The sequence below is a fragment of the Hyla sarda genome, chromosome 12 (assembly GCF_029499605.1).
Source record: "Hyla sarda isolate aHylSar1 chromosome 12, aHylSar1.hap1, whole genome shotgun sequence".
NCBI lineage: Eukaryota > Metazoa > Chordata > Amphibia > Anura > Hylidae > Hyla > Hyla sarda.
The window spans coordinates 19108699-19132632 of NC_079200.1; the positions used below are offsets into that span (position 1 = coordinate 19108699).

A 23934-nucleotide genomic window follows, 5' to 3' on the forward strand; every position below is an offset into this window, starting at 1 on the left:
TTGGCACTGTGTGGCAGGCAGCATTAGGTACTATTAAATGGTCATTTAAAGTAATTTGGGTACTACTGCCAAGGATGGCTTGAGGTGAGGCTTTCAAATGTGATTGACTGCTGCTGTATACTGCTGATTGTCGACACAAGTAATATACACCAGACAAGAAGTTGGTATAAATTCTTTTTCAGCAGGAAAACTCAGAGCTGTTCCCGAGGAGCTCTCATGAGAGTTTCCAGAGTGAGTTATGTTTAATCCAGGAAGCACATTTAGTTTTTACATTTGGATAAAAGAGGAGGTTTAGTTATTATGTCAAAATCATCATGTTACATTTTGATTGGTTGTTTCATTATTGTGTCCGTATATATTAGCATATCTAGCGTCCATTAAATTCTTGGCAGAAGTTCCTCTACCGGGAAATTCCAGAATTCTCTGTCCGTCAGATATTTTGCCTTTTTACTCCTTATCGCGATCCTGCTGGCGTCATCCCAAGGCCTCCATCTTAGTCACGAGCAGATAGCAAGCTGGGTATATGGGTTAAGGGGTAGGTAACAAATATCTTTTTCCAGCATCAGCAATGGCATATCAGTATTAATATATTGATCAGTCATTGGAAACATAAGGGTCATCCTTATCACTACAAACTGGTTACATTATTTAGGAACTGTATGATTCACGTAGTGTTTATATAAACACAAGTTTCCATTGGCCACCTCCAGTATATAGTTTGACACCACATACCCCTATTCAGCTCTATGCCAAATATTTCTTGTATGTAATGCAGACATTGTTTTATTCTATGTTTTATAAAGAATCATTGAATGTTGATTCTTTTTTTTTTTCCATAGTGGCCTTGTGTCTCATTGCATCTCTATTCTAAAGGTATGTATACCAGGGACACACAACAATTACCACTCTGGATAGTCTTGGGTACCCAAGAACAGAACATAAAATACCAACCGTGATGGCGGTCAAGGACTGAATTTTTCAGATGTGTCAAGTTTAAAGCTGCTGTATGCTCCACAGGAAGTTCATTTCTTTTTGAATTTATTTTCTGTCTAACCACAGTGCTCTCTGCTGACCCCTCTGTCCATGTCAGGAACTGTCCAGAGCAGGAGCAAATCCCCATAGCAAACCTATCCTGTTCTGGACAGTTCCTGACATGGACAGAGGTGTCAGCAGAGGGCACTGTGGTCAGAATAAAAGAAACTCAAAAAAATTAAATAAAAAGAACTTCCTTTCTAATATACAGCAGCTGATAAGTACTGGAAGGATTAAGCTTTTTGAATAGAAGTAATTTACAAATCTGTTTAACTTTTTGGCACCAGTTGATTTAAAAAAAATGTTTTCCACCGGAGTACCCCTTTAAATTCCTTTTTATACAAACAGAGAGAATGCCTTTAATGCCACTTCTTCCTTTATAGATATGCCATACACTGACCGAAAAGCTGGTTGCTATGACCATGGGGTCAGGTGCTAAAATGAAGACTTCCTCCAGTTTGAGCGATATTATTATTGTTGCAAAGAGAATCAGTCCAAGGTAAGAAATTTTAGCAAGTGTCAGGCCAAGTAGATGTGCTAACTCTCGAATGTGTTGCTGTTTTTTATATCATGTGTAGACCATAAGTTAATGGGGTACCCCGCCACTAGACATCCTATCCCCTATCCAAAGGGACCCCCGCGATCTCCCTGCTGCACCCGGCGTTCGTTTTGAGCGTCGAGTGCAGCGCTGGAGGCTCGTGACATCATGGTCACGCCCCCTCAATTCAAGTCTATGGGAGGGGCCGTGATGTCACGAGCTGGGCGTGACCGTGACATCATGAGCCTCCAACCCACATTGCCAGTCATCCGGGCCAGAGCGAAGTTCGTTCCCTGCACTGGATGTCTGGGGTGCCCCAGTGGCGGGACCCCCACGATCAGACGTCTTATCCCCTATCCTTTGGATAGGGGATAAGATGTCTAGGGGCGGAGTACCCCTTTAAAGTCCATATGTGACATTTACATACTTTAGTGTCATGACCGACACCAGCTTTCAGTGTCTTCTGACCTGCTTTTGAAGATGCCTGTAATTGTGCTTCATTTTTGTTGGGTTCCTTTTCTTCCTTTGTCTTCCCCTGTACACTGTTTAACCCCTTAACGACTGGCGCTATATATATATATATATATATATATATATATATATATATGTATATATATACAGTGACCTCCGACCTACGATGGCCCCGACATATGATCAAATCGACATATGATGCTTTTTTATGTCGGGGCCGTCACATTAAGTGCTATCCGGCAGCGCAAAATGCTTAAGCTGCTGCCGGATAGCAGCTTAATGTTCCCCATGTGGTGCGGTGAGTATTACTTACCCCTCCACGATGCTCCGGAGTGCCCTTCGGGTCCAGCACTGGTCCTTTGGTGTCTTCTCTGCCCTCTCCGGTGACGTCAATACGCTGTTGCGCACGCCGTCCCATCATCCAATAGGAACGGCGTACGCAGTGGCGTAATGACGTCGCTACGCAGGCCCAGTAAGGCCTTGCGAAAGACAGCGGAGGACCGGAGAAGACCAGGAGAGCCCAGCAGAGGACCAGAGAAGACCAGGAGAGCCCAGCGGAGGCCCGGGGTCACCATCGGGAGTGGCGGGGACACCATCGGGAGCGGCGGGACGCGGTCCGGAGCAGCGGGGACAGGTAAGTACAGCTTCCTATACTTTACATTGCATGAATCCCTCAACATACGATGGATTCGACAAACGATGGCTCGTTTGGAACGAATTACCATCGTAAGTTGAGGGACCACTGTATATATATATGGCGCAGCCGTGTGGCAGGTCTATGAAGCAAGCTCAGGAGCTGTGCGTGCTTCATATCCGTTCGGACCAGTGGCTAATGCCGGACATCAGTGATCGGGCCGATCCCCGGCATCAACCCTTTAGACGCTGCAATCAAAATCTAAAATACCAAAAATTCACTGCCGGTAGCTCAATGGAGCTGATCGGGGCACCAGCGTGAAAACTGCAGTGTCCCGATCAGCTGAGAGGACAGTGGGAGGGCCCTTCCTCCTCGCTGTCTGATCAGTGCTCCAATGCTCCGGTCAGCCATGGCAGGCTGGAGCAATGAAGCGCCGATAACACTGATCAATTCTGTTCTATGGAATAGCATTGTTCAGTGTTTGCAATCCAGATTACATCTAATAGCCCCATATGGGGAGAAAAAATAGTGAAAAAAAAAAGAAAAGAAAAAAATAATACATACATATATTAATAAATGTGAATTAACCCCTTCTCTAATAAAACTTTGAATCACCGTCTTTTCCCATTTTGTAAATAAAATAATGTAAACAAAAATAAACATAAACATATGTGGTATCACCGCGTGCCTAAGTGTCTGAACTATTAAAATATATCATTAATTAAACCGCACGGTCAATGCCGAACATGTAAAAAAATACCAAAGACCAGAAATGCGTATTTTTGGTCACTATATAAACCACAGCGGGCAGAATATCCGAACGGGGATTTTCCGTGCGGACATTCTGGCGTGTGAACATAGCCTTATATTTAACCACTTAAAGACCCAGGGCGTACCTGTATGCCTGTGGGAATTTTTGAGGGTCCCAGTGGTCAGAATTTTTGAGGATCCCAGTGGTCAGAGACCAACCGATTAGCTTGTTATTCCTTATCCTGTGGATTACTTTGCAAATTGGTAATATCCCTTTAAAGGGGTACTCTGTCCCTAGACCTCTTATCCCCTATCCAAAGGATAAGATGTCTGATCGCGGGGGTTCTGCCGTTGGGGACCCCTGCCATCTCAGCTACGGCACACCAGACATCCAGTGCAGGGAGCGAACTTCGCACCGTGACGGATGACTGGCCATGCGGTGCGGAGGCTCATGACGTCACGGTCACGCCCCCTCAATGCAAGTCTATGGGAGGGGGCGTGACGGCCGTCACGCCCCCTCCCATAGACTTGCATTGAGGGGGCGCAGCCGTGACGTCACGAGCGGGGTGCGGCAATGACGTCACCAGCCTCCGGCGCTGCACCTGACACTCTAAACGAACGCCGGATGGAGCAGGGAGATCACGGGGGTCCACTGCGGCCGGACCCCCGCCATCAGACATCTTATCCCCTATCTTTGGATAGGGGATAAGATGTCTAGAGGCGGAGTACCCCTTTAAGACATTTCTGAACCTATGTCCTCTAAGATTAACCTGGACACTCCATGCGGACATTCTGCAGACTACGGGCGCCGGCATGAGATGCCGGCACTAGGACCACTCGGGAATGCGCCGTCTCCCGCAATGCATTTCTGTGCATAGTTTGCAGGAAGAATGGACATGTCCATTCTTTCTGTGTATACCGGAATTTGAATTTCCGCACCAGATGTCCCGGCGCGGAAATGTTGCTATGTGCACTGCGCAGCGGAATTGTATTGAATTCAATGTGACTCTGCTGCTGCGGAATCTCTGTGCAGAATTCTGCATGGAGAGCATTGCTCTGTAGACATGCATGTTGCTAGTCAGTGCATCTGTTTAGAACAGTGGATTTTACATTTTTGTGGACTGAGTTAATATGCAGAACAATTACAAGGAACCACAATAGATCTCAGTATTGTCTCAGATGACTTGTGAAGGAACGGGCTTTATTCTCATGTAGAGTGTCTCAGCTTCCTGTGGATTCTATGGGGGTCTCTTGATTCCATCCCGCTTACAGTGAAGGTATAACACTAGTCTGACATCAGGATTACGCCGGTGGAAAACTTTATATATATATATATATATTTTTTTTTTTAAATCAACTGGTGCCAGAAAGTTAAACAGATTTATAAATTACTTCTATTAAAAAAATCTAAATCCTTCCAGTACTTATTAGCTGCTGAATACTATAGAGGAAATTGTTTTCTTTTTGGAACACAGAGCTCTCTGCTGACATGATGACCACAGTGCTCTCTGTTGACATCTCTGTCTATTTTAGGAACTGTCCAGAGTAGGAAAAAATCTCCATAGAAATCATATGCTGCTCTGGACAGTTCCTAAAATGGACAGAGATGTCAGCAGAGAGCACTGGGGTCATGATGTCAGCAAAGAGCTCTGTGTTCCAAAAAGAAAAGAATTTCCTCTGTAGTATTCAGCAGCTCATAACTACTGGAAGGATTTAGATTTTTTTTTATAAAAGCAATTTACAAATCTGTTTAATTTTCTGGCACCAGTTGATTTAAAAAAAAAATAAAAAATAAAAGTTTTCCACCAGAGTACCCCTTACCCTAAAGGGGTAAGCATTACTTCTATAAAAAAAAAAATCTTAATCCTTCCAGTACTTATCAGCTGCTGTATACTACAAAGGAAGTTGTGTAGTTATTTCCAGTCTGACCACAGTGCTCTCTGCTGACACCTCTGTCCATATCAGGAACTGTCCAGAGTAGAAGCAAATCCCCATAGAAAACCTCTCCTGCTCTGGACAGTTCCTGACATGGACAGAGGTGTCAGCAGAGAGCACTGTGGTCAGACTGGAAAAAAACGACACAACTTCCCCTGGAGTATACAGCAGCTGATAAGTACTGGAAGGATTAAGATGTTTTACTAGAAGTACTAGAAATTTACAAATCTGTATCACTTTCTGACACCAATTGATTTAAAATAAATAGTTTTCCACCTTAGTACCCCTTTAACTTTCAAGATTTCTCTTATAGAGTCTCTGTAGAACCGAAAAGTGTCCTTTGCAGGTAGACACTGGTCCACAGGCTCCTTATAGGAGTAGTCCAGTGGTGACTCAGTGGTTTACAACTTATCCCCTATCTTAAGGATAGGGGATAAATTGCAGATCGCGGGGGGTCCGACCCCTGGGGCCCCCCGCGATCTCCTGTACGGAGCCCCGACAGCCCGCGGGAAGGGGGCGTGTCGACCTCCGCACGAAGCGGCGGCCGACACGCCCCCTCAATACAACTCTATGGCAGAGCCGAAGCGCTGCCTTCGGCAATCTCCGGCTCTGCCATTGAGATGTATTGAGAGGGCGTGTCGGCCGCCGCCTCGTGCGGGGGTCGACACCCGCTATCTCGGCGGAGAGCCGGGGCCCCGTACAGAGAGATCGCGGGGGGTCCCAGCGGTCGGACCCCCAGCGATCTCAAACTTATCCCCTATCCTTAGGATAGGAGATAAGTTTTTCACCACTGGACTACCCCTTTAGCCTAAATATACCACGAGACCAGATAAATTAACCATGGCTGTGAAGACAGACAGAGGTGTCAGCAGAGAGCACTGTGGTCAAACAGACAGAAAGGAAATTAAAAAAATAAAAAGAACTTCCTGTGGAGCATACAGCAGCTGATAAGTACTGGAAGGATTAATGGGGTACTCCCGTGGATTACGCCGGTGGAAAACTTTTTTTGTTTTTAAATCAACTGGTGCCAGAAAGTTAAACAGATTTGTAAATCACTTCTATTAAAAAAAATCTTAATCCTTCCAGTACTTTTTAGTGGCTGTATACTAAAGAGAAATCCAAAAATGAAATGCATTTCCTCTGATGTCATGACCACAGTGCTCTCTGCTGACCTCTGCTGTCCATTTTAGGATCTGGAGAAAATCACCATAGCAAACATATGCTTCTCTGGACAGTTCCTAAAATGGACAGCAGAGGTCAGCAGAGAGCACTGTGGTCATGACATCAGAGGAAATGCATTTCATTTTTGGATTTCTCTTTAGTATACAGCCACTTAAAAGTACTGGAAGGATTAAGATTTCTTTTTTTTTTTTTTTTTTATAGAAAGTGATTTACAAATCTGTTTAACTTTCTCGCACCAGTTGATTTAAAAAAAAAAAAAGTTTTCCACGGGAGTACCCCTTTAAGATTTTTTAATAGAAGTCATTTACAAAGCTGCTTAACTTTCTGGAGCCATTTGGTTTAAAAAAAAAATGTTTTCCACCGGAGTACCCTTTTAAACTGATATAATAGAAACTTTTAGAGATGCAGTCTGTTGTTCTCCTGTTGTTAAGGCTCTGAAAGTCTCAGCATGGCTTCCCAGCCTGCGGTCTTGTCATTATCCTTAAAGGGTCGCTGTCCTTTCTTCCTATTGTTCCAGATGCAGTGACATCTTGACCTAACACTGGGTGCACAATCTATTGAGGATGCAAAGTAGAAAGGTGAAAGCTGTTGGGAATGACTGTAGACATAATCCGTTCCACCTGTGGAGGAATAGATGCCGTGAAGCAAAGGCAAAAAGATTGTAATCTACCAGAAGAAACCACATCAGGGACCAGCAGATACTGATTTAGGGACACCAGGGAGTTCACTTCGTAGAAACAACACCTCCTTATACAGTGACCCCCCGACCTACGATCATTTCAACATGCGATGGCCTCTGAGGCAGCATTAACATACGATGCTTTTGTATGTCGGGGCCATCGCATAAACGGCTATCCGGCAGCGCAGACTGCTTCAGCTGCCACCGGATAGCCGTTTACGGTGCCTGTGTGGTCCGCTGGTGATCACTTACCTGTCCTTGGGGCTCCGGCGCGTCCTCTTCGGGATCCTCTGCATCGTCGGCGCTCTCCATCGTCGTCATCATGTTTCTGCGCGCGCCGTCCCGTCATCCAATAGGAGCGGCGTGCGTAGCGACATGATGGCGGCGACGGAGAGCGAGGATGCCGGGGAAGCAGAGGCCTTGCCGGAGCATCGGGGACACCTTGGGGACACGGCGACAGCGATGGAGGGCGACATCCAGGGCAGCGGTGGCGGTCCGGAGCGGCGGGGACACGTGAGTATAACCTCCAATACCAGTGGTCTTCAACCTGTGGACCTCCAGATGTTGCAAAACTACAACTCCCAGCATGCCCGGACAGCCATAGACCACTGTCCTATACTTTACATTGCACGGATCCCTCAACATACGATGGTTTCAACAAACGATGGTCCATTTGGAACGGATTACCATCGTATGTTGAGGGACCACTGTATAGGGACTTGTGAGTCTCGGATTGTGCTGGGCGCGGGGTTCACACACACAGCACATGGCAGGGCCAAGTGGTGTTGTGGCGGCCACTGGATGTTAGTAGATGTACCTTGCTCAATTCGTGACGCTAGGGCACCGTTTATCCGATCCACGGTCCGAAGGTATGGAGACAGCTTCTCCTGGGCCAGACACGATGAGCAAATAAACACACAGACGTCAGGTTATGGATAACTGTCTTTACTGAGCTTGTGCAGATGTTATTACACAGACAGATGGCCTTGGTGTGAGAGTGCAGCGTACCCCTTGCAAGCCTTGTTGCTGTTCTGAGACTTGTGGTGCTTTTCACCGGACAGAATTGTATATTGTAGATTCTGGTTGCTAGTGCACTGTAGACTTGTGGTAATGGTGGGGTGTGAGGTACAGGGCAGATGATGTTGCCCTAGGGGCAGATGATATTAACCCCTTGTGCAAGTGACGCCAGGGCGTGGTTTAGCCTATAACCACCCGAAGGTATACCCCTGGATCCTGGGTTGTCCGACGCCAAGTTACAGACAACGGTAGCTTTACTGAGGGTAAACAGATGGTAAAGTCTGTACAGTTCAGCCAGGGCCCAAGGAGGTAACTAGTGACGCAGAGACCTTAAGGGCTTGCTGGGACTTGTAGTAGGACGGGACAATTGAATGCAGACCACGCTGACTTGACAGATTACAGGGACTGACTTGACTTGACTCATAAAGCTGTGACTTTATCTTACTTGACTTGATGGCGGCTGCAGGACTGGACTTTGAGGTCTCCAACACTCTGGACACACACACTAGACAAGACTGCACTGGACCTCAGCAGAAGAGAGAGAAGCTCCACCCAGGGCTTATATGGGGGAGACTATCAGGGAGCCCATAGGTCACTCTTGGGGTCACCTGATCACTGGTACCTCCTGGGTAACAATCACATGACATATCACATGGTATAACTTTTAAAGCAACATTACATTTTATAACACTTTACATGGTAAAACATATTTACAATGGGGAAACAAGTGCAGGGGCCTTGGGGACACTGGAGGAGGCTGCCTGACAGGACAGCAGGAGCATGGGGTAACACCTCCCGTACTGGGCCACCACACATAAAGGCCAGATTTGTGGAGTACATGACTAAAAGGTGTCCTATGGAAAGACTGTTCCACCTCAGCTGCTGATCTTTGTGGCTCCTCCGGAGTTATTATGGGCCTCTTGGTTGCTTCTCTGATTAGTTCTCTCCTTGCCCAGATTATCAGTTTGGGTGGAGAGGGTCTTTGTAGGTTTGTGGTTGTGCCATATTTTTTTCCATTTTCTGATGATGGATTTTATGGTGCTCCCTGAGATGTTCAAAGCTAGGAATATTTTATAACCTAACCCCGCTTCATACTTTTTCACAACTTTATCCCTGACCTGTTTGGTGAGCTCTTTGGTCTTTATGCTGCTGTTTGCTCAGTAATGCTCTCTAGCAAACTCTGAGGCATTTACAAAACAGGTGTATTTGTACTGAGATAAAAGGGGTACTCCGCTGCTCAGCATTTGGAACAAACTGCTCCGAACGCCGGAGCTGCCGTGACGTCATGAGGGGGGCGGGGCTATGACGTCATGAGCTCCCGACGCCGGCTTCAGCGTTCGGAACGCTGAGCAGCGGAGTACCCTTTTAAATTGCAGACAGTCGATCCCTATTTACTAATTGGGTGAATCGCAAATGTGACTTGTGAAAGTTGTACCAGATATTTGTTAGGGAGCGAATACATTTGCACGTAACCCTTTTCAGATTTTTATTTGAAAATAATTTTGAAACCAAGGTAATTTTTCCCTACACTTCCAGATGATAAAGTATTTGGTATTGGTTCATTACGTGAAATCCCAATTAAATAAATTTGTGGTCAAAAGTGGAAATACTTCTGTTCTTCTGTAGTGTACTTTAGTGCACTAAATATACCACTCTTACATGGATCCATAATACAGCCATTGAAACAAAGCACTGCAAGTAAGCCTCACAGACCAGGCGGTACACATTTAAAGGGGTACTCCGCCCCTAGACATCTTATCCCCTATCCAAAGGATAGGGGTTAAGATGTCTGATCGTGGGGGGCCCGTCGCTGGGGAGCCCCATGATCTCCCTGCTGCACCCGGCGTTCGTTTAGAGCGTTGGGTGCAGCGCCGTAAGCTCGTGACTTCACGGCCACACCCCCTCAATGCAAGACTATGGGAGGGGGCGTGACGCCCCCTCCCATAGACTTGCATTGAGGGGGAGTGGCCGTGACATCACGAGCCTCCGCCCCGCATCGCCAGTCATCTGGCACAGAGCGAAGTTCACTCTGTGCACCGGATGTCTGGGGTGCTGCAGCCGAAATCCCGGGTGTCCACAGCGGCAGGACCCCCGCGATCAGACACCTTATTCCCTTTAAAGATACTGGTACATAAAAGGCAGGTCTCAGACATAGAATATAGTGTTGAGCGGCATAGGGCATATTCGAATTCACGATATTTCGCGAAAATTCGTCGCATATTTGCTTTTATTTTTGCATATGCGAAAATTAGCATATACAAAAATTTGCATAGGCTAAATTTCGCACGCCAGTCTCACACAGTAGTATTAGAGCCTTCTTTACACCACACAAGCTGGAAGCAGAGAGGGATGATCACTGTGATGTGTACTGTGAAAAAAAGAAAACGAATATTCATAATTGCGAATATATAGTGCTATATTTGCAAATATTCGCGAATATGCGATATTCGCGAATAAAATTCTCATTGCACACTAATAGAATATTGGTAAGTAGTTTTAGCCAAAATCTGGAGTAATACCAACACAGATAAAAAAATATATATATTTGAAAGACTTGCACCTATTTCTGTTTTGGACCCACCCTTGGTTTTGGCTAAAATACTGTCTACAATACTATGTGTGAATCCAGCCTTACATGTCTTGCTGGGATCTCTATTAGGTAATAATATGGACGATCTATCATGATCTCTTATCTCACGCTGTTTTGTTCTACATTTAGAGTTGATGACGTGGTCCGTTCCATGTATCCTCCTCTGGATCCGAAACTACTTGATGCAAGGTATGTCTGGTCAGGTGTTTACATATCTGAAAAATGTGTGTATGAGCTATAGTAGGTATTGTTTATTTATATATATATATATATATATATATATATATATATATACACACACACACAAACAAGGTAGAGCCGCTCACCACTCCTACGTCTACTGCACGTCCTCGTGCTACGGACACCGGTACCGCTCCCGACTCAGTAGAAACCACAAAAGAAGACGTCCGGCACTCAGGGAATTGCAGGTAAAACTTGTAGATGGCTTTATTCAAAACGCTGTAGGCAGGACAAAATCTGACGCGTTTCGCACGCTCAGGTGCTTAGTCGTAGACTAAGCACCTGAGCGTGCGAAACGCGTCAGATTTTGTCCTGCCTACAGCGTTTTGAATAAAGCCATCTACAAGTTTTACCTGCAATTCCCTGAGTGCCGGACGTCTTCTTTTGTGATATATATACTTATATATATATATATATATATATATATATATATACCAAGATAGTTGCAGCACCCCCCAAACTAAGCATGTGGGTGCCCAGCATTCCGGGTCTGATCTTGACCCGTTTAGATATTCCAACCAGTGATGGCGCAGCGCTCCAAAAATAAAAAAAAAACGTGAATTTATTCACCACATGTTACAGACAGCAGCAACGTTTCAGGTCAACACTAGAGCCTTTTTCAAGCATGCTTGAAATAGGCTCTTGTGTTGAGCTGAAACGCTGCTGTCTGTAACATGGGGTGAATAAATTCACGTTTTTTTTCAATTTTTGGAGCGCTGCGCCATCACTGGTTGGACTATATATATAGATTTCCAAAAATAACAGGGTGACACTCCAGCGATCTAATATAAAAAATATTAATTCACCCAAAATGTGAGACGACGTTTCAACCTACTCAATGAGGTCTGTTTCAAGACCTCATTGAGTAGGTTGAAACATCACCTCACATTTTGGGTGAATGTATATTTTTTATATTGGATCGCTGGAGTGTCACCCTGTTATTTTTGGAACTACATTGCTTGGGACGTGTTGGTCTGGTCTTACATAGGACTGAGCACCCACCTGGATCCTGGGATTAAATCCTGCACAGTGCAACTCTCACATTTTTACCATCTTTATAGATATATATATATATATATACACACACCGTATTTTTCGCTATAAGACGCTCCGGCATATAAGACGCACCCAATTTTAAAAGAGGAAAATCTAGGAAAAAAAAGATTCTGAACCAAATACTGTAGTAAAATATTTTATATCAGTATAGTTCCTCCAAAATAGTTGGTAGTATAGTTCCCCCACAATGGTAGGCAGCTCCCCCCCCCCCACACAATGGTTGGTAGTATAGTTCCCCCCCCCCAATGGTTGGCAGTATAGTTCCCCCACAATGGTTGGCAGTATAGTTCCCCCACAATGGTTGGCAGCTCCCCCCCCCCCCCCCCCCAATGGTTGGCAGTATAGTTCCCCCACAATGGTAGGCAGCTCCCCCCCACACACACACACAATGGTTGGCAGTATAGTTCCCCCCCCAATGGTTGGCAGTAAAGTTCCCCCACAATGGTTGGCAGTATAGTTCCGCCACAATGGTTGGCAGTATAGTTCCGCCACAATGGTTGGCAGTATAGTTCCAACACAATGGTTGGCAGTATAGTTCCCCCACAATGGTTGGCAGTATAGTTCCGCCACAATGGTTGGCAGTATAGTTCCCCCACAATGGTTGGCAGTATAGTTCCCCCACAATGGTAGGCAGCTCCCCCCCCCCACACACACACACAATGGTTGGCAGTATAGTTCCCCCCCAATGGTTGGCAGTATAGTTCCGCCACAATGGTTGGCAGTATAGTTCCGCCACAATGGTTGGCAGTATAGTTCCCCCACAATGGTTGGCAGTATAGTTCCCCCACAATGGTTGGCAGTATAGTTCCCCCACAATAGTTGGCAGTATAGTTCCCCCACAATGGTAGGCAGCTCCTCCCCACAATAGTTGGTAGTATAGTTCCCCCACAATAGTTGGCAGTATAGCTCCCCCCCACAATAGTCAGCAGTATAGTTCCCCCACAATGGTAGGCAGCCCCCCCCCCCCCCCCCCAGACATACAGCTTCCAGCCATATACAGAGTACGGCTGGAGGTTGTATGTCTGTGTGCTGCCCCCACAGTGTTCCGGTCACTGCTCCTCTGGCCCGGTGTCACAATCTACTGCTATGGCCTATGGACCATAGCAGTAGGTGCCGGGACCAGAGGAGCGGTGACCGGAATACTGAAGATTACGCGCCGCCGGTCACTCACCAGGCCCCGGCCGGCGCGCGTCTTCCTCCGGTCCTCCTGCGCCTCTATGGTTGTACGCACGGGACGTCACTGCGTACAACCATAGAGGGGCAGAGGATCGCAGGAAGACCGCAGGAGGACCGGAGGAGGACGCACGGCGGCCAGGGAATGGTTAGTGACTCGCGGACATCCTTATGTCCCAAAAAGGTTTTTCGGGACACAGAGATGTCCGGCATAGGAAAACCTATGATTATCTGCCCGGGCCGGCTCCTGTGTGCGGCTGCAGGTGGGGGCCGGCCAGAGCAGGTAAAAACTAATTAATGTATACTAAAAACCAGGGTGCCTCCAGCTGTTGTGAAACTACAACTACCAGCATGCCCGGACAGCCTTTGCCGGTCCGGGCATGCTGGGAGTTGTAGTTTCACAACAGCTGGAGGCACCCTGGTTTTTAGTATACAGTTATTAGTAATTTATCTGCCCGGCGCCCGGAACTGTATGTTCCAGGCGTAGGGCAATAAACATAGCCGGTGTGAGGGGAAAAATTCACCGGCGGTCATGAGGCTGCTGCGAGCGGGGAGCGGGTAGTCAGCGCTGTACCACACCTCCGCAGCCTCTGTACTTACTGCTGACTTCCCGCTCTCGCCCGCAGCAGCCTCGGGTGTATATTCGCCGTATAAGACGCACCAACTTCCCCCCCCCCCCCCCCATTTTGGGGAAGAAAAAGTGCGTCTTACATGGCGAAAAATACGGTGTGTATATATATGTGGTGCCTCAGGGTGTGAAGGTGAATGGGGCAGATGTTGTAGCCCAGGGGTAAGGTGTTATTAACCCCTAAATGTTCGTGATGCCAGGGCGTTGTTTACCCGGTAACCATCCGAACGGTAGTACAGCTATCACAAGGTTGGGCAGGGCAATAATAGTCCAAGGCCAGGTTAGGGTTAACAGTGGCTTTATGGAGGTAGACAGATGGAAATAGTCTTTACAGCTAGGTCAGGATCCCAGAGAGGTGGCCAGTAACACAGAAGGACCTCGCAGCTTGCTGGGACTTGTAGTGACTTTGACAGACTTTAGGACAGCCACACTGACTATAATAGACTTGACTTGACTGTAGGTAGTGACAGCAGACAGAGATGACTTGACTTACAGGCATGGGGCTGTAGGTAGGTTTGAGGCCTCCAGATGTGCTGGACACTGGCTCTGAGACGTCTGATCGTTACTGTGCCTCAGGATCAAGAGAGCGATTGTAATGGCTCCCCCTCTTATAAAGGGGGGCTGAGCCAGAAGCCCATAGGTCAAGCTGCAGGTCACCTGGTTAGCTGGTGCTCTCTGGGTAACAACCAAATCATGTGAACACATTATCATGTGACTAACTCAAAGTTCCTTTACACATAACACTATACATAATATATATTACTATGGGGGAGACACTGCAGGAGAGCACCTAGGACACAGAGGGACTCAACCTGACAGGGCCTAAGTACTGTACGGGACTAAATCCCGTACTGGGACATCACATAGATGTAAACAGATCCTATGTAGAAGTGAGTCAGTCTCTATCTAGTCAGACCCTTAGACCCTATGTACACAGAGCAAATTCAACTTTCCATCTAAAATGTACTGGGTGTCACCAGAAAGTAGAAGACAGGTAACGGGTAAGATTGCGGCATCACAATACGGCTGTTGGCAAAAGTTTTAAGAATGTGGTTTTCACCAAATTTTGGTTTTTACAAAGTTTTCTCAGTGTTTTAAGATCTTTTAGTCAGATGTTTCTATGGTTGTGGAAGTACAATTGTAAGCATTTCTTAAAGGGGTTCTTCACCATAAGGTGATTTTAGTACGTACCTGGCAGACAGTAATGGACATGGTTAGGAAGGATCTGCACTTGTCTTGGCGCTAAATGGCTATGTCATGAGATTACCATAATGTGGCTAGCGTTTGTGAACTGATATTTCCTGTTTGAGTTTTCTTTTTTGACTACAAATCCCACAATTCTATTTTCCTCCCTCCCACACATCAGCCACCCCACCTATTGAAACATAAATGAGCTGCATCCATTTAAAAGACCTGTGGTTTTCAATCAGGGTGCCTGCAACTGTTGCATTAGTTGCAGATTGATCTCTCTCCCACCAAGCGATCCCTCCACCCATTAAAGCAGACAGGCTCCCTGTCTTCAGCTGACTAGTGAGTCAGGTCTCGGCTGCATTGCAACCTGGGAAAAATCCGAGACAACAGTCATTTTGTATGCTGTTAATAATAAATATTGGGGTGAAAATCACAGAAGAATTGTGAGAAAACCGTCACACACAGGTAGACACTATATTATGAATTACACTAACTTTACAGCCCCTGTAGCATAGTCAAATAAAAAAAATTCCTGGAATACCCCTTTAAGTATAAGGGGGTTTGGCCATTGAAAAGGGGGTGTGTCCCTGACATTTTTACAAAAAAAACAACATATTTACTAAGGTTTCCACAGAAAATGTAGTAGATTTGAGCTGAGAAAAACCCTACAATTCAGTGCAGTTGTAAAAAAAAAAAAAAGCTAAATTTAGGGAAAAGTGAAAACTGCAGGAAAACCTTAGTAAATACCGGGGAAGAATACTTGCAGGGAGTTAAAACCTAAACTCCACTCAGGGCCAATGTATTTGTCAATAAAAGAAAAAAAATGTATAAAATGCTTATATTGTACTTCAGTAACTATAGAATAATCTGACTAAAATATCTCACACTGAAGCAGCAAATTGTGTAAAAACCAAAATTTGTAAGTCTTAAAACATTTGGCCACAACTGTACACATGTTTTGTCTGTAGTCTGTAAAGATGGAGGCATATAAGTTTTCATAGAAACTGTACACAAAATAAGAGTTTATCCTTTTTTGGGTACATTCCCACACGGCGTATTTGCTGCGTATTTGCTGCTGCGTATTTTATTTTCTCTGTTGAAGTCAATGGGTAGGAAAATACGCAGCACCAAATACGCAGCAAATACGCAGCAAAATACGCTGTGTGGGAATGTACCCTTTCAGAAGAAATAAAAAAAACTGCTGCAAAAGTATACATATACTATAATGTTAAATCATTTTTGTTTAGAAAAAAGGCACAAAACTGCTGCTTTTTGGTGCTTAATGATGCGGTTTTTCTGTTTTTGTTTTCTTTTGTTATTCATTACTGCATTATCTTCATTCCAAGAGGTATGATTCTTTGATCAGTGTGATTCAAGGATTTGTTCTGAAGAATGTGAAAAAATGCAACACAGGTGTACACATGTATTATTTTTTATGATACGTTCACATGGGAGCGCATCCACAGCATATTTGACGCTGTGGATGCGCTGCCGGCACACACAGAGTTAAGGTAGAGCGAGCTCCGTACTGCTGCTGCTGCCGTAGCTCTGTGTGTCCTCTCGTATCTGCAGATTTCCCGACAACAGTCACGAGAGGACACACAGAGCAACGGCAGCAGCAGCAGGGAGTTTGCTCTGCCTTAACTGTGTGTGTGCCAGCATCACATCCGCAGCATCAAATACGCTGTGGATGCGCTCCCGTGTGAATGTACCCTTAAAGGGGTATTCTGGGCAAAAACATCTTATCTCCTATACAAAGGATGGGGGATAAGATGTCTGATCGCGGGGGGCCCGTTCCCTACATTCATGTCTATGGGAGGGAGCATGATGGTCCGCCTCCTCCATTCATGTTCCATAGACCTGAATGGAGGAGGAGTGGCGTGACATCACGAGGAGGCATGGCGTTACGTCACGTCTCCAGTCCTGGAAATCCGGAGCTTTCCGAGCCTGTACACGCAGCCCCGCATAGAATACAAGTGCTGCAGGGAGATCGCAGGTGGTCCCATCAGCAGGCCCTCCCATGATCAGACATCTTATCCCCTATCCTTTGGATAGGGGATAAGATGTTTTTGCCCGGAATACCCCTTTAAGCAGGAAAAAAAACAAAAACATGGAGGAGTAGTATTGAAGAAAAAATGCCCCACCTAGAACATGCAGCATTTTGAAAAAAAACGTAAAAAAGAAAAAAACGCTCCTGAAGCGAGAAAAAACACAAGCAAGAAACCATTTTACATTTGCCTACTGACTTACAGTTAACATGTGGCCACAACGGTTTTCTGGTCAAAAAGCCATATCTGAAACCCCCCTTAGGGCGCGTTCACATGTCCGTATTTTGCTGCCCAGTCAATGGGTTGCAAAATTAGCTGCAGAAAATCGCACATGTGAACGTAGCCTTAGGGTAGTTTAAAGGGGTACTCCGGTGGAAAACTTTTTTTTTTTTTTTTTTAATCAACTGGTGCCATAATGTTAAACAGATTTGTAAATTACTCCTATTCAAAAATCTTAATCCTTCCAGTACTTATTAGCTGCTGAACACTACAGAGGAAATTATTTTCTTTTTGGAACACAGAGCTCTCTGCTGACATCACGAGCACAGTGCTCTCTGCTGACATCTCTGTCCATTTTAAGAACTGTCCAGAGTAGGAGAAAATCCCCATAGAAAACATATGCTGCTCTGGACAGTTCCTAAAATGGACAGAGATTTCAGCAGAGAGCACTGTGCTCGTGATGTCAGCAAAGAGCTCTGTGTTAAAAAAAGAAATTATTTTTTCTCTGTAGTAGTCAGCAGCTAATAAGTACTGGAAGGGTAAAGATTTTTTAATAGAAGTAATTTACAAATCTGTTTTACTTTCTGGCACCAGTTGATTTAAAAAAAAAAAGTTTTCCGCCGGAGTACCCCTTTAAACTTATGTCAAAATACAAGTGTATTTATGACACCCCTCGATCTCCAGCGTTTTACCGATCAGTTTTTCCTGGTCCAATCTAAACACTTATTTCCATCACTGCTACGGCCAGTTATTGGCTTAGCGAGCATCACTCATGGATCCACCGGAACCCGGAAATCAGAATGGACAGATCAAGATGGCCAGCCTCACCCCTCACCCCATTTAAGAAATATTTCTATCACTAGAAACCCCCTTTCCTTAGATACTAACCACCATATCATGATGCGTTTCTATTTTCAGGACCACTGCTCTTCTGCTGTCGGTAAGCCATCTTGTTTTAGTGACAAAAAATGCCTGTCACCTAACAGTTGGCATGGATTGGATCGATCGGTCTCTTTCGGATGCTGAAGAACATATGCAAGTCCTCCGAGAAGCTGCGATGGCCACTGAACCTGAACGAGTGATCACAGGAGCAGATAACTTTCTGCAAGAGCAGTCTACGATATAGCGTCCTGGATGGGGATGGCAGTCCAGCAACCCCAAAAATGCTTCTCTTTAGTAGCCTTAACTTTCAAGATTTCTCTCATAGAGTCTCTCTAGGACAGTAGATCACTTGCGAGAACCGAAAGGTGTCCTTTACAGGTAGACACTGGTCCACAGGCTCCTTAAAGGGGTATTCCACTGGCCAGCGTTCGTGAGTAAATGTTCCGAACGCTGTTTTTGCCCTGCAGGGGTCGGCCATGCCCCTAGTGACTTCCTGGCTCCAAAAAGTTAAACAGATTTGTAAGTTACTTTTATTTAAAAAAAATCTTAATCCTTTCAGTACTTATGAGCTGCTGAAGTTGAGTTGTTCTTTTCTGTCTAAGTGCTGACACCTGTCTCGTGAACTGTCCAGAGTAGAATCAAACCCCCCATTGCAAACCTCCTCTACTCTGTGCAGTTCCCGAGACAAGCAGAGATGTCAGCAGAGAGCACTGTTGCCAGACAGAAAAGAGCAACTCAACTTCAGCAGCTGATAAGTACTGGAAGGATTAAGATTTTTTAATAGAAGTAATTTACAAATCTGTTCAACTTTCTGGAGCCAGTTGATTATATATATATATATATATATATATATATATATATATATATATATAGTTTTTTCCTGGATAACCCCTTTAAGATTGGGCAGGGGCAGATACAGTTCCATGCTGGGTGCTTCAGTTTCCACAGCAACTATTAGGCTATGTTCACATGGGAGAATGTTGACACAGAAAATTGTGCAGACGTTTCCCCGACAGTACTGGCAGAACATGCCGTTTCATAGACTGTAATGCATTTCCGGGCCGATTCTGCAGAAAGAATAGACATTTCTATACTCCAGAATCGGAATCGCTGCAGCAGAAACATCTGCTGCGGAAATTCTGCTGTGCGCACAGCACAGCAAAATCCCATTGATTATCGTGAAATCCCATGGATATTCCATTGTGTGAACACACCCCAAGACATCCAGCAAGTTTTATGCATGGATCTATTTAGAATTGATAGGATTCCTTCCTGTGACTTAGTGGCCGTCGTACAATTTCCTCCGCAACTCGGTGAACTTTTGTCTCTCTATGTCCATTCTTGAGAACGAGCTGATCAGCACTACAGGTACACTATAAAAGACTATCTATGTTGTCCTAGAAAGAGATGGAAAAAAGATAAGGATAAGGATTTTTAGGGACAATGGGGGGAATTTATCAGACCATTTAGACTGCTTTGTTCGTCTAAATTGGTCACATGAAAAGTCGCAAGCTGGCCCCATGCAACATTTTCTGCAACATTTCATTTAGAATGGAACAAAAGATAGGATGTCCAGCGCAGAAGTTCGTGCGAAGCAAAGTTCTTTATTAATAATAAAATGCCATAACAGGAGTGGAAGTAACACGTTTCAGGTGGGATGGCACCCTTAATCGTACATATACGATTAAGGGTCTAACACACCTGAAACGCGTTACTTCTACTCCTGTTATGGCATTCACTTCTTGGATATTTCATTTAGAATGTTTACATTTCTTTAACATGAAGTGTTCTTATTTTGAGCCCTTTGTGAAAGGTCACACAAAGGTCACACAAAAGTCGCATGAGCCAGATTCCTATCGAAATGACTCAGTGACAACTGTATTAAAGGGGGTTATTGAGGAAAAAAATATAATTTTTATATATCAACTGGCTCCAGAAAGTTAAACAGATTAGTAAATTATTTCCATTAAAAAATCTTAATCCTTCTAATAATTATCAGCTGCTGAAGTTGAGTTGTAGTTTTCTGCCTGGCAACAGTGCTCTCTGCTGTCATCTCTGTCTGTCTCGGGAACTGCACAGAGCAGAATAGATTTGCAATGGGGATTTGCTTCTACTCTGGAGAGTTCCTGAGACAGGTGTCATCAGGGAGCACTTAGACAGAAAAGAACAACTCAACTTCAGCAGCTCATAAGTACTGAAAGGATTAAGATTTTTTTAGTAGAAGTAATTTACAAATCTGTTTAACTTTCTGGAGCCATTTAATACAATTGTAGCTTGTCCACCACTTCTCTGTGACATTTCACCAGGATGAAGGGGAACAGTTCTGTGGGGATTAATCAAAGTCCGTCTGCCACTTTCTCTGAACAAAGTTTAAAACTCACACTAGTCATCGTAAATGTCCCTCAGTGTATTTATTAGCCATACACCTCCCTTCCTCCTGCTATCTATATTGCTTCTAGTATATGGTCTGTGATGTCATTTTAAAGGGGTACTCCGCCCCTAGACATCTTATCCCCTATCCAAAGGATAAGGGGATAAGATGTCTTGATTGCGAGGGTCCCGTAGCTGGAAACCCCCGCGATCTCCCTGCTGCACCTGTCGTTCGTTTAGAGCATCGGGTGGAGCGCTGGAGGCTCATGACGTCACGGCCACACCCCATCAATGCAAGTCTATGGGAGGGGGCGTCACGCCCTGATCTCCCTGCTGCACGTTTAGAGCATCTGGTTCAGCGCCGGAGGCTCATGACTAGAGATGAGCAAACTTACAGTAAATTCGATTCATCACAAACTTCTCGGCTCGGCAGTTGATGACTTTTCCTGCGTAAATTAGTTCAGCCTTCAGGTGCTCCGGTGGGCTGGAAAAGATGGATACAGTCTTAGGAAAGAGAGTCTCCTAGGACTGTATCCACCTTTTCCAGCCCACGGGAGCACCTGAAAGCTGAACTAATTTATGCAGGAAAAGCTATCAACTGCCGAGCCGAGAAGTTCGTGACGAATCGAATTTACTGTAAGTTCGCTCATCTCTACTCATGACATCACGCCCGCGCCCCATCAATGCAAGTCTATGGGAGGGGGCGTTACGCCCCCTCCCATAGACTTGCATTGAGGGGGCGTGGCCATGATGTTACGGGCCTCCGCCCCGCATCGCCAGTCATCCAGCGAAGTTCGCTCTGGGCACTGGATGTCTGTGGTGTCGCAGCAGAGATCGCGGGGGCGGGGGGGTCCCCGACGATCAGACATAGGATAGGGGATAAGATGTCTAGGGGCGGAGTACCCCTTTAAGATCACAACAAAAAAGGCGTGCTGGATAGTGACTACCATCCTACAAATGCTTCTGGGGCTTCCTCCAGTGTTGTTTCTAAGCACGCTGGGTATTGCAGTTTTGCAACAGCTGGAGGCACACTGGTTGGGAAACACTGCTCTGATGCATACCTACCGACATCAGTTACCTAAACTGGACCACCTGCTCTCTATTATTGGAGGTAGAGATGAGCAAACTTACAGTAAATTCGATTCGTCACGAACTTCTCGGCTCGGCAGTTGATGACTTTTCCTGCATAAATTAGTTCAGCTTTCCGGTGCTCCGGTGGGCTGGAAAAGTTGGATACAGTCCTAAGAAAGAGTCTCCTAGGACTGTATCCACCTTTTCCAGCCCACCGGAGCACCGGAAAGCTGAACTAATTTATGCAGGATAAGCCATCAACTGCCGAGCCGAGAAGTTCGTGACGAATCGAATTTACTGTAAGTTCGCTCATCACTAATTGGAGGCATCCTTTAAAGATTATGACCCCTTTTGCAAACATTTATTGCTCCAAAGAAATCCAGCTCCAGTTCACGAGGCCGCACAACTAATACAGTGTAAGAACTCGGTAAAAAAAAAAAAGCGCCGGTCAGAGAAAATAAAATTATCCTCAGTCAACCCATGTAAAAAGGCCTTTTTGCTTGACATTTAAAAAATAATTAAAATTTAAAATGGCTTTCGCCATCATGATGCAGTTTCTGTGGCTTAAAATTTTTTTTTATATATATATATATATATATATATATATATATATATATATATATATATATATATACACACACTGTGTATTAGTATAGGCAATTTATTCTTTGCATTTTCTTATGTGACTAATCATATGAGGTTTTTTATTGAAGAATTGGGAGGGAAAAATGCCACAATTTCTTAAAAGTCGGAAACGGTCAGAAAGTGGGGCCAGGATCCGGCAACAGGCGGCCACAAATCGTAGTGTGCATGAACCCTTAGATGCAATAAAACTGTTTGGTTGCAAATGTTCACATACCCTTAAAGGGGTACTCCGGTGGAAAGCTTTTTTTTTTTTTTTTTTAACACCGACTGGTGCCAACAAGTTAAACAGATTTGTAAATTACTTCTATTTAAAAATCTTAATCCTTCCGGTACTTATCAGCTGCTGAATACTACAGAGGAAGTTATACACTGCTCAAAAAAAATTAAGTGAACACTAAGATAACACATTCTAGATCTGAATGAATGAACTAATCGTATGAAATACTTTCGTCTTTACATAGTTGAATGCGCTGACAACAAAATCACACAAAAATTATCAATGGAAATCAAGTTTATCAACCCATGGAGGTCTGGATATGGAGTCACACTCAAAATCACAGTGGAAAACCGCACTACAGGCTGATCCAACTTTATGTAATGTCCTTAAAACAAGTCACAATGAGGCTCAGTAGTGTGTGTGGCCTCCACGTGCCCGTATGACCTCCCTACAATGCCTGGGCATGCTCCTGATGAGGTGGCGGATGGTCTCCTGAGGTATGTCCTCCCAGCCCTGGACTAAAGCATCCGCCAACTCCTGGACAGTCTGTGGTGGATGGAGCAAGACGTCCCAGATGTGCTCAATCGGATTCAGGTCTGGGGAACGGGCGGGCCAGTCCATAGCATCAATGCCTTCTTCTTGCAGGAACTGCTGACACACTCCAGCCACATGAGGTTTAGCATTGTCTTGCATTAGGAGGAACCCAGGGCCAACCGCCCAGCATTTGGTCTCACAAGGGGTCTGAGGATCTCATCTCGGTAGCTAATGGCAGTCAGGCTACCTCTGGCAAGCACATGGACGGCTTTGCGGCCCCCCAAAGAAATGGCACTCCACACCAATACTGACCCACTGCCAAATCGGTCATGCTGGAGGATGTTGCAAGCAGCAGAACGTTCTCCACGGAGTCTCCAGACTCTGTCACATGTGCTCAGTGTGAACCTGCTTTCATCTGTGAAGAGCACAGGCTGCCAGTGGCAAATTTTCCAATCTTGGTGTTCTCTGGCAAATGCCAAACGTCCTGCACAGTGTTGGGCTGTAAGCACAACCCCCACCTGTGGATGTCAGGCCTTCAAACCACCCTCATGGAGTCTGTTTCTGATCGTTTGAGTGGAAACATTTGTGGCCTGCTGGAGGTAATTTTGCAGGGCTCTGGCAGTGCTCCTTCTGCTACTCTTTGCACAAAGGCGGAGGTTGCGGTCCTGCTGCTGGGTTGTTGCCCTCCTACGGCCTCCTCCACGTCTCCTGATGTACTGGCCTGTCTCCTGGTAGCGCCTCCATGCTCTGGACACTACGCTGCCACTTGTGTGGGTTCTAGACTCCGTCTCATGCTACCACTAGAATGAAAGCACCGCCAGCATTCAAAACT

General features: G+C 45.3%; 1 protein-coding gene across 2 annotated transcripts in view; it reads left to right on the top strand.

The window, feature by feature from the left end:
* Positions 1-19017, top strand: part of TMEM98 (transmembrane protein 98) — a 132437-nt gene extending 113420 nt beyond the window's left edge. For both annotated transcript variants that reach the window (XM_056548805.1, XM_056548804.1), the window contains exons 4-7: positions 840-873; positions 1416-1531; positions 10958-11017; positions 18302-19017. In XM_056548805.1, coding sequence (XP_056404780.1) covers positions 840-873; positions 1416-1531; positions 10958-11017; positions 18302-18509 — 418 coding nt within the window. In that variant the 3' untranslated portion in view covers positions 18510-19017. The remainder of the gene's footprint in view (positions 1-839; positions 874-1415; positions 1532-10957; positions 11018-18301) is intronic.
* The last annotated feature ends 4917 nt before the right edge of the window (positions 19018-23934 follow it).